The sequence below is a fragment of the Schistocerca piceifrons genome, chromosome 1 (assembly GCF_021461385.2).
Source record: "Schistocerca piceifrons isolate TAMUIC-IGC-003096 chromosome 1, iqSchPice1.1, whole genome shotgun sequence".
Classification (NCBI taxonomy): domain Eukaryota; kingdom Metazoa; phylum Arthropoda; class Insecta; order Orthoptera; family Acrididae; genus Schistocerca; species Schistocerca piceifrons.
This window is the reverse complement of record NC_060138.1, coordinates 1171991227-1172001297: the sequence shown is the minus strand read 5'-3', so window position 1 is coordinate 1172001297 and position 10071 is coordinate 1171991227. Positions and strand designations below refer to the sequence as shown.

Here is a 10071-nt window from a genome sequence, read left to right as displayed (position 1 = left end):
ATTCTTTCACTAATAGCGTCCTTACCATATGTACTTGAGAGCATTAAACGAGACTCAGCCACTGTTTTCTTCATACTGAAACGAAACAGTAACACCTCTCGCAAATGACAAGAATAAGGCTTGTAAACTGACATTTTCAATCAAGAACAACTTCATGATGCAGACATAAATCGACTTACGTTTGAATGAGGTTATGTTGACTGAGGTCCAAGCTAACTGCCTGATGTCTACGATCTGTTTCTTTCGACTGCTAATTAACATTGTCGCCACCTATCAGCAAATGGCAGAAGAAAAGTTGTACACCTTGTATTTTACAATAATAAGGTCATTTTCAAAAAGCTGATAGATTCTCACTTTTAAAGAAATAGAAGACAGCAATAGCTGCCTTCCACCTCTCAACATATGAGTGTGTGTAAGGCACCCAAGAACATTGTCGAACATGATTGTTTTGGGGGTATAAGTGTTACGGTGTGCAGAGTCTTGATGTTACGTGGGTTTACTGACTAACAAATCTTTAAACACAGTACACTCACCGATCAATGTTATTGTGAAACTTTAATCCTTCCCCAAATATATCTTTTCAGTGGTGCATTTGGTCCTAACTTCATTTTTAAGGATGACAATGAACTGTGCACATGGGTGAGCTCTTGGAATGAGAGGATATTCTTCAAACGGACTGGTCTGCCCATTTTCCTGACGTATATCTCATTAAGGATTTGTTGGATGATTTGGGAAGATTTACTGTAACATGTCCACACGCACCAATAACCATTCAACATCTGTGGTCACCATGCTGGCAGAGCAATGCAAACACTACCACAAAAATCCCTTACCAACCTTCTGGTCAACAAGGGAACACAAGACAGCATCCCCTGCCATCCTATGTGATCACACAGTTTATTAAGAATGGTGATCTGTCTTTAACGTCTAGGGGATCGTAATAAATCACTGCGACTTAAGAGTCTAATTAATGATTTTGAATACAAATGTCATTTCCGTTTGTCTAATTGCATATTTCTTTCACTTACCTTCTGTACTATATTGTAGCAATTGTTTCTCGAGTATGGACCAAGTTTCATCAAGCTATATTGCTTGGCAGTGACACATCGATTCGCATGCCATTGTACTATGGTATTATAAAACAGATAGGAAATGTTTCCCCCTGAGAAAGACAGCTGTACCATCTTGTATTCCATGACTAGGAGGTTTAATAACACATTCTGCATATATCACAGTACCTCACTGTATTGAACAAAGATGTCGAAGGCAGTTTTATTGGCCATGGAATAATCTGGTAACTGTCACAAACTCTGGAAAGAGAAAATCTATTCTTCTCAAACATGTTTCACAACACTTCAGTAATGCACAGCCTCCACACACTCTGCAAACCATCTATCTTGCATCCTCAGACATGGTATGACATAACAAACATTCATTTGGCTTACTGACTGACTGCGTCCATCCTCTTCAGTTAACCATCCACAAAATACTCTTACTGTACACATTCCGTCACTTCCTATGTGAATGTAACACACAACATTACTCACTGGGGATTAACACTAACACAGCTAATCCAGTTATTTTGACAGAAAGTCACTTTCACTCATCTGTTAAAATCGAACATTCCACCATGTCTTAATGGCCATGTGTCCCTCTCCCCACCTCTGTGCACTGAGTGTTACATCAGCCACCGTCAATTAGTGGATATGAAGTATACTTGCAGCTCCAACCTTCTCCATTATAAAAGTACACAGAGCAGAACATAAAACTGAATTTTAATAAAGGTGGTCTATCACCCACTGTCTGACACAACAAACCTTTTAAGGGACTACTTTTCCCTCAAAATGCGACACCTCATTTACTCGTCTGTCCATACCAAGTTAAGAGTTGTCCTCCCTCTGAAACTAAACTGTAAATTGCTTCTTTAGGCCTCCTTAGGTATCCCTGTGTGCCCGTTTTCCAGCTACGGGCCCTGCAGTCACCACCTGCCATGCTGATTTGCAACACTGAGATCTGCTTCCCGCACTGGGCTATATGCATGCCACCGGCTGCCCCTTGCACCTGATATTACTGCCCTAATTCTCTCTCTCTCTCTCTCTCTCTCTCTCTCTCTCTCTCTCTCTCTCTCTCACACACACACACACACACACACACACACACACACACACACACACACACACAGATAGAGATATAGAGAGAGAGAGAGAGAGAGAGAGAGAGAGAGAGAGAGAGAGAGATTTACAAGCTGTTTTCACTGTTTGACTTATCATATTTACTACTTTACCAAAGTGCATTTTTAACTAGCTAACTTAAATGATTCAACGCATAAAATCGTACGTCTGTTAGAAAATTATCCAACCCTCCCTTTTTCTTTTTTGTGAATACCAGGTGGATTTGAATCTAGCACACTTGCACAAGCTGACCTTGAACCTTCATAGGTATGCACAGTTTTTTTCCTGCCAGTTGATAACATCAGTTTCTGGCAAGCAGCAGTTGAGTGAGGTAGTGTGTAATGCTCATGTTGGTTTTTCATTGCAAGTGGCACGACGGAATGACTGCAGCAGCGCTACTGCATCAAGTATTGCCAGAAACTGGGTGACAGCCAGATGAAAACCATTTGAAAGATTCTGATGGCTTTTTAGTGATGATGCTATGGGTGTCACACAGATTAAGGACTGATACAACCAGTTTAGACAGCTGCACATCAGTGACAAGTGAGCCATCCTCAGTTCGGCCATCCTCAGTTCGGCCATCAACGTGCCAAAATGACCAGGTCATTGCTAATGGGAACGTATTGTGATAGCGGATCGTCATGTGACTACCATCAACCATCAGAGAAATTGCAAAAGACGCGGGCATCAGTACTTTTTTGGCACATTCCATTGTAACCAAACACTTGGCCACAAAGAGTCGGCAAAATTCATGCCAAAGCTGTTGACAACAGAGCATAAGCAATTTCGTGATGAAGTCTCACAGGACTTGCTGGACTCCACAAACACTGACCTTGACTTAGTGAATGCTATAATCACTGGTGATAAGTCCTGGGTGCACGGGTACAAACCAGGAACCAAAGCCCAGTCATCATCACAGTGGAAACATTCCTTGTCATACATACTGAAGGTCTGCCAAACGCGCAGCAACGTCCGCCGATGGCTTTCTTTGACTCCTGCAGTGTGGTACGCCACAACTACGCACCACAGAGTCAATCACCAAAGAGTACTAGAGGAATGTCCTCAATCACCTGTGTGATGCTGTGCAGCACAAGAGAGTGGATATGTGGTCAACCGGAAATTGATGCCTCCATCATAACAATGCTCCAGCATATTACTCAACGGATTATTTTTTTTTAACCAGATTCCTCGTCTTCAACAGCATTCTTACCCTCCCGATATGGCCCCTGTGATTTCTGACTGTTACCCAAACTCAAGAGGCCATTGGCTTTTTTTATAATTAAAAAAATAAAAAAAAATAAAAAAAGAGGGGGGGGGCGCAATTTCAAACAAGAGAGGACATTTTGGCAGCACTGATGGCTGAGCTAAACTCCATTCTGAGAGAGATTTTTTTTTTGGCATGCTTCCAACAATGGCTGCACTGCTTGGAGAAGGGTGTTGAGTCCCGAGGTTAATACTTTGAGGGTGATTACATGACCAACACTCCAGGTAGGCTAGTTTTTTTCCCTATTCACAGGTCGTATACTTGTCTAACAGACCTTGTATATTTCTTTTATCGAGACAGTGTGCGTAGTGCTTTGACAATACACGCCACGTCTCAGCTCCGTTCAGTGTACTTCCCTGTGCAGCAGCTCAAACCAAACCAGATGGCAAGAGCACAGAGTCAAGAGTGGCACTGGGATTGGTGCCACAGAAAGTAAACTGAAAGGCATTGCCTCTACCTACATCATTGATGGTCCTTGTGCTTTTGTAGGATGTGTATTTAATTTTAGTGTTAGTAATAATGATACTTTTAGTACTGGTAACGGCTATTGACAACTGCTGTTTTAAGAATAAGTAGTACAGCTTCCACTTATGCTGATTTTGAAAGTTTTGATCCTCATAATGTGATTGCTTACCACTCATATTGGGCTGCTCTGGATGGTCACGGAATGTCCCTGGGTTATTGCTTACCACTCATCATATTGGGCTGCTCTGGATAGTCACGGAATGTCCCTGGGTTATTGCTTACCACTCATCATATTGGGCTGCTCTGGATAGTCACGGAATGTCCCTGGGTTGCTCAGTGGCACCGTGCACGTGCACATGCACCCACACCCTGACCCTGACTTGTAACACTGTGAACTGCCCCCGCACTGGGCCTCTGGCAAACCACCAGCCACCACTCACACCTGATACACCCACAAAATTAAACTGAGACTTTCTCTTATAACCAGTCAAATCTACACCTGCACCCGCACACATGCAGAAACACTGTCTCTGGTCATTAAAGCTGTGTACAGAAGCTGCATCTGATGGGAAAGCAATCAGTGGGAGGTGGAGGTAAGGAGAAGAGTGGAGTGGCGTGAGATGGGAAGAAAGAGGGATAGCAGGGAGGGGTGGCGGAGGTGATTGTTGTACTTGTGGCAGCATGCAGGGACATTGTGGGGACAGGGCAGGGCTGCTAGCTGCAATCGGGAATGGTGGAAGAGGTAAGGGACAAGGAGAGAAGTAGATGAGGGGGGGAAAGATTAGTGGGTGCACTGGTGGAACAAAATAATGTGTAGTGCTGGAGTAGGAGCATGGTAGGCAGGTGAAGGAGAGGGACTAGCAAAGGTTCAGGTGCAAACTCTCCCTGTAACATATCCGATGTTTCTGTACCCTTCGTGGTCTCAGCCTTCAGTGGTCTCTGTCCTTTAACTAACTATCTCTGCCCTACTCCAACTCGATTTCTCCAATTTGCGATTTCACACTTACTGTCAATCAATTTTTTTGATGCCTGTAATCCCTTTTCAACAATTCAATTGCTGCATTTTTACATTTTCTTCTTGCATCATTTAAATTCACAAAATGAAACAGGGAACAGGGAAGAGGAAAAATGTTACCCTCCATCACACACTGCAAGGTACCATATCTGCACTTCAAAAACACTCATGCTAAATGTGCTCTCCCCTCAGACTCTAGGAAATATGGTAAACAACATTTATGGTCCTAAGTGTAATACGAACTTTTTTTCATTACATTCTATAACACTTTGCTATGTATATTGATATCTATACGGATGTGACAGAAAATTACATTACTGATAAATCATTTTAATCTGACCAATGAAATTATTTTCAGACAATGAAGTAGTACCACACTCCCTTCCTCCAGTGTCTAACTCACTAGCTCCATATTAAGGAGTAGAGTGGTTAATATATATCATAGAAATAAGAAAATGTATAAAGTAAAAAAATTTATTTCATATTTATATAAAAATAATAATTTCAAATAAATAACAGGTCTATACTTTCCATTTATATACGAACACAAAATATAAAGTCTAGTGCAGCAAGATCATCATATGTACACACAGATACATTTTTGTACAAATACTGGAGAGTGTCCTTTCACCTGCACAAGCACATAGCAATGCAATACTTATTTACATCTGGTCTCTCACACGCTGTCTCCCATTTATTTCTGGAAGGATCAATGATAAATCTAGTTTCAACATTTGGCACCATTGAAATATTGTCTACTTATCTCACATACAGGACCTGTGAGACCTTGTGAACAATAAAAAATAAATTTATCATAATGTCCCTTCTTGCTACAATTAGGAATAACAACTCACCACTGAATTAATAATACTGTAATGTCACAAAGTGAGTTATCAGTGGATGACAAATGGACATTAAACATAGAAGGCACTAATTTAACTGACTTTTCTTCATTTTTGTACTATACAGTATCAATCCATTCTCTAAAGGTAACTAAAATGATATACATTACATACAAATACATAAAAGAAGAATTTTAAGAGTAGAGCTAAAATAAATATTCATTTGAAAATCACCCAGGCAACTAACGAAGAACAATACACAAACAAAAAGGTGGTCTTGGGGAAATATTGAAGCATTACACTCATCACCTTTGCTATAGGAATGAATACTGGAGACAGGGAAACACCAAACTGCTATTTCTAAATACAGGCCAATGGCACAACAAATGCTGTCTATGAAGTAGATGGTGCAGACACTTCAAGAAGTCATTAAGTTAGGGGAATAAAGATTAACATACAGAAGAGAGTGATTTCAGAGTTAACTATAGTCAAAACCTCGTGTCGATAGATGTGAAGAAGAGAAGCTTGAGGCAGTATGACACCTACAGACACTAATGATGTAATGAAAAACAATTTTATGGTAAATACAATTAAACAGTGGAAAAAGTAGGTAGGTAGGTAGGTAGGTAGGTAGGTAGGTGTGTAGGGGTGTGTGTGTGTGTGTGTGTGTGTGTGTGTGTGTGTGTGTGTGTGTGTGTGTCCATCCATAAGCCATGTCCAATGCAACTTCAACAGCTGAACTTTTATCATTGGACTTTCATATGCCTGACCACTTCACAACATTCACTCTGTTTCAGCAGTGAGTGACTCACTTATGCTTCCCTTAACCTTCTGTTACAATTTACTGTTAATGAGTTATGAACAGGAAGGTGACAGTGGATCTGTGGCTTAGGCATAGGAAGCAGTAACTGCTAAACTACACAAGCCTAGAAGGTTTATGAAGTTAAGGGAAGTAATTTCTGCCAACAACTGAATTATGCATAGCACAGAATAAGAAGACTACAGGCATTTGACTGACGAAGGTAACAATGAAAGGTAAATTAATAAGTTGTCATATTAAATGTACGTGAAACACAAATACTTATTTCTGAAACCAGTAAATGTGATGAAGATGTCCATCATACATCAGCTCCCACCTTTATTACAACCTAACATCCCAACAACAAAGGGAACAGAAATTACATCACTGAAGGACTTTTATATCTACATGTGGAAAATATTAAGTACAAAATTGGGCTAGTTTCTTCTTAAAAAATTAAAAATACAGAGCTATCAATTTCAAGTATCACTAATAACAAAGTGTGTTATTAAAGCATTTTGAAATGACAAATGATCTATGCAATTTGCAAATATAACAATGCAGATATATGAAACTGCACAAAAATAAATGTATTCGTCTGCATTTTATCCAAGCAACTACTTGGGTAAGGAAAACTGTTTTTGCTCAACACAGAATGAAAACAGTTGCTTTAAATAAAAAAGTAAAATACTGTGAACAATTTTGTACAAGTAGTTAAAGCAATTTGAAAAATGAAAGCTTAATAACATATTAAAAATTAGCAGAAACAAATGGAAGGGTAACAAAGAGATTACTTCCCACACCCTCTGTATTTAATAACACACATCAGCTAAATTTTTATTAACTTTAAGAAAGGTGAGGACTAAAACTTTGTCGAATAACACAATCTGTTTTTGCTCTGTAATGTCAGTTTCAATAATGTCTACTAAATATATAAACAAACTCTAAATTAGTTCTAAAAAAATGGGAGAGGGATACTAAAGCAACTTTACATTTCTGGTACATGTACATAACATTTTAATACCTTTTCATTGCCTAAGATTCAGAAAATTGTATTCAAAAGTAAATCAGAGCGTTTGCACCAATGTCCACAAAATCATTTAACTATATTTACACCAGTTTGATCTTTACATTTAAGTGTAAATCTTATCCTACTACTCTCAATATTGAGCAACAGATACGAAACAAACAAACAAACAAACACACACACACACACACACACACACACACACACACACACACAGCAAACATTCAAAATAATTCAGTCTTGTAATAAATGTGCAAAAGATAGAACAAAACAACATAATTATTTACAAAAAAAACAGCATTTGAAGCTCCTGCGACATTAACAAGTAAAATAAACACTATAATATGAGCAAAACATGAGTATATAAATTTTAAACATAGAAGCAGCAGAAAATTTCAATGAAGGAAGTCAGAAACTGATATTCTTCGAGCTGTCATTATTTCTTCAAAGGTAAACAGTAGAAAACTAATTTTCAGTACTGGAGAAGGGGGAAGGGAGGAATGTTCACACTCCAAACCCAAATTTTACACACCACATGGAGTTAACTACAAACAATTGCAAACAGCAGAACATCAAAGGTGATGAGTTAAGTTAAGCCTCGAACTTGTCTTGTTCAATCACCACTATTCAATATTACAAAAGTAGATAGAAATATGACATTTCATTCTGTTTCTGCCCTGATTAACAAACCAAGTATTATTTTGACACAATACTACTGAAACATACATACTGATTAAAAACTGTGTGCCAGTGTTTGGCAAAGGTTGTAACTACAAAACTGCTATATAGTATCTGAACTGTTCCAAAATGTAAGATTTGTTCTGTACCACGCTTACAATTTTTATTCATCTGGATCACTAAAAACTAAGTGATAACTGAAAAACGAAGACTCCATATGTGACACCCCCTTCCCCCCTTTTCCATTTCTCCAGTTCCCATACCCCCTCCTCCATCAAACACATAACCAAAAACAACATGTTGAGCACTAGTGGTATCATAAAAACAAATACTGAAAGACTTCTGTACTTTAATCTTTGGCAATTACTAACAATTTTTTACAATACTTACAAAAACACAGTATAATGTTAGTAAAATAAAAATTTTGTACATTAAATATCTTCAACAGCTGAATACAATGTGTCATTTTCTCTCTCTTGCATATGAAACAGCAGGACACTCTTTCACATATTAGTTCTCTAGAAAATCATTTTATGGGAGTCATAGGTATTCTCCCAGATACAATACCATAACACATATTAATGGCCTTTAAAAGAATCCTTTTTTTATGCTGCAGGCCTTAACTGCCAACACAGTCAATCATTTCCAATATCTGTATGAAATAATCCTAAATCAGTACAATAAAAAATGTTTTCATTTCTCAGACTTAAAAAAAAAATTATGGCAGTGTAAGTTATGAAGTGCAATGAGAGATCACTGCTGTCATAGTAGAATTTAGTACACAAAATTATTTTCCTCACTCTGCATCAATGAGCTTGATTGTTTCCAACAGCATTTTGTTGTTTGCATTCTTCATAATGGACTTCTCGCCAGTGCCTTGCCTATTCAAATAAAAAACAAACAAAAAATCATCGAAGTTTATATATATTAAGAAATAAGAGATTGTTGCTTTATGATAATCAACCAATGACAAATAAGGCATTTTCAAACAATACAATGTATTTTATGTAACACTTAGGCAATGCAGTAAGTCTATAAAACATTTGTGAGAGACACCCTACAATACTGATCATGTGTATGGGACCCATTGCAAAAGAGAAAACATCACCGTGCACTTTCCAACTGCAGCAGTTAAGAACAGTTTCCTGCAATCCATTTTTGTGGTCTGAATATGTACTGGGAGCACAAATCCATAGAAGACATTCAGCACAACACGGGAGCAGTGTTTTACCATGTCTGAGAGGTTACCAGTGAATTGGACAATTGGCCGCTCGAACAAGGGTGAAGGATGAAGAAAGATGAGTACATCTCATCCCACTCACTACTGATGCTAACATTGAGCAAGCCTGAGACCCGATTTGAATAACCAACAAATTACACTTGATGAAGTGGCAAACCACATGAACATTGGTCATAGTTCTGCATTTCATCCACAACAGGTTCAACTTTTATTAAGTCTGTGCAAGACAGGTCCCAAAACAACTTGATAGAGAGCACGAGTGGAATCATGAAAAATTGTCAGCTGCTTTTGAACCATCATGCTAATGATCACACAGATAATGTTATAGACAATGCCACAGGGAAAACAGAACACTTAAGACGGTACAACAGGTATACCAAAGAGACTGCTTACACTGCGCTTGTCTGTCCACTTCTGGAGCATTGCTACATGGTCTGGTATAGGATTGATGGAGGACATCAGAAAAGTTCAACGGTCAGGGCGTGAAGTGGTAGGGATATGATAAACGAGATGGGATGGTACTCATTGAAACACAGACGTATCACATTGCAGCAGGATCTTTTTACAAAA

The 10071-nt window shown here is 38.6% G+C and overlaps 1 protein-coding gene across 3 annotated transcripts in view; it reads right to left on the bottom strand.

Moving 5' to 3' along the window:
* Positions 1–5375: 5375 nt before the first annotated feature.
* The window catches only part of LOC124781499, a 59325-nt gene continuing 54629 nt past the window's right edge, over positions 5376–10071 (bottom strand). For 2 of the 3 annotated variants that reach the window (XR_007015953.1, XR_007015954.1), the window contains exon 6: positions 9121–9142. Coding sequence is in view for 1 of the 3 variants with exons in the window: in XM_047253866.1 (XP_047109822.1) it covers positions 9068–9142 (75 nt within the window). In the remaining 2 variants the exon portion in view is untranslated. Of the gene's footprint in view, positions 9143–10071 lie in introns of all 3 variants that reach the window. The other variant, XM_047253866.1, reaches the window with a different exon arrangement.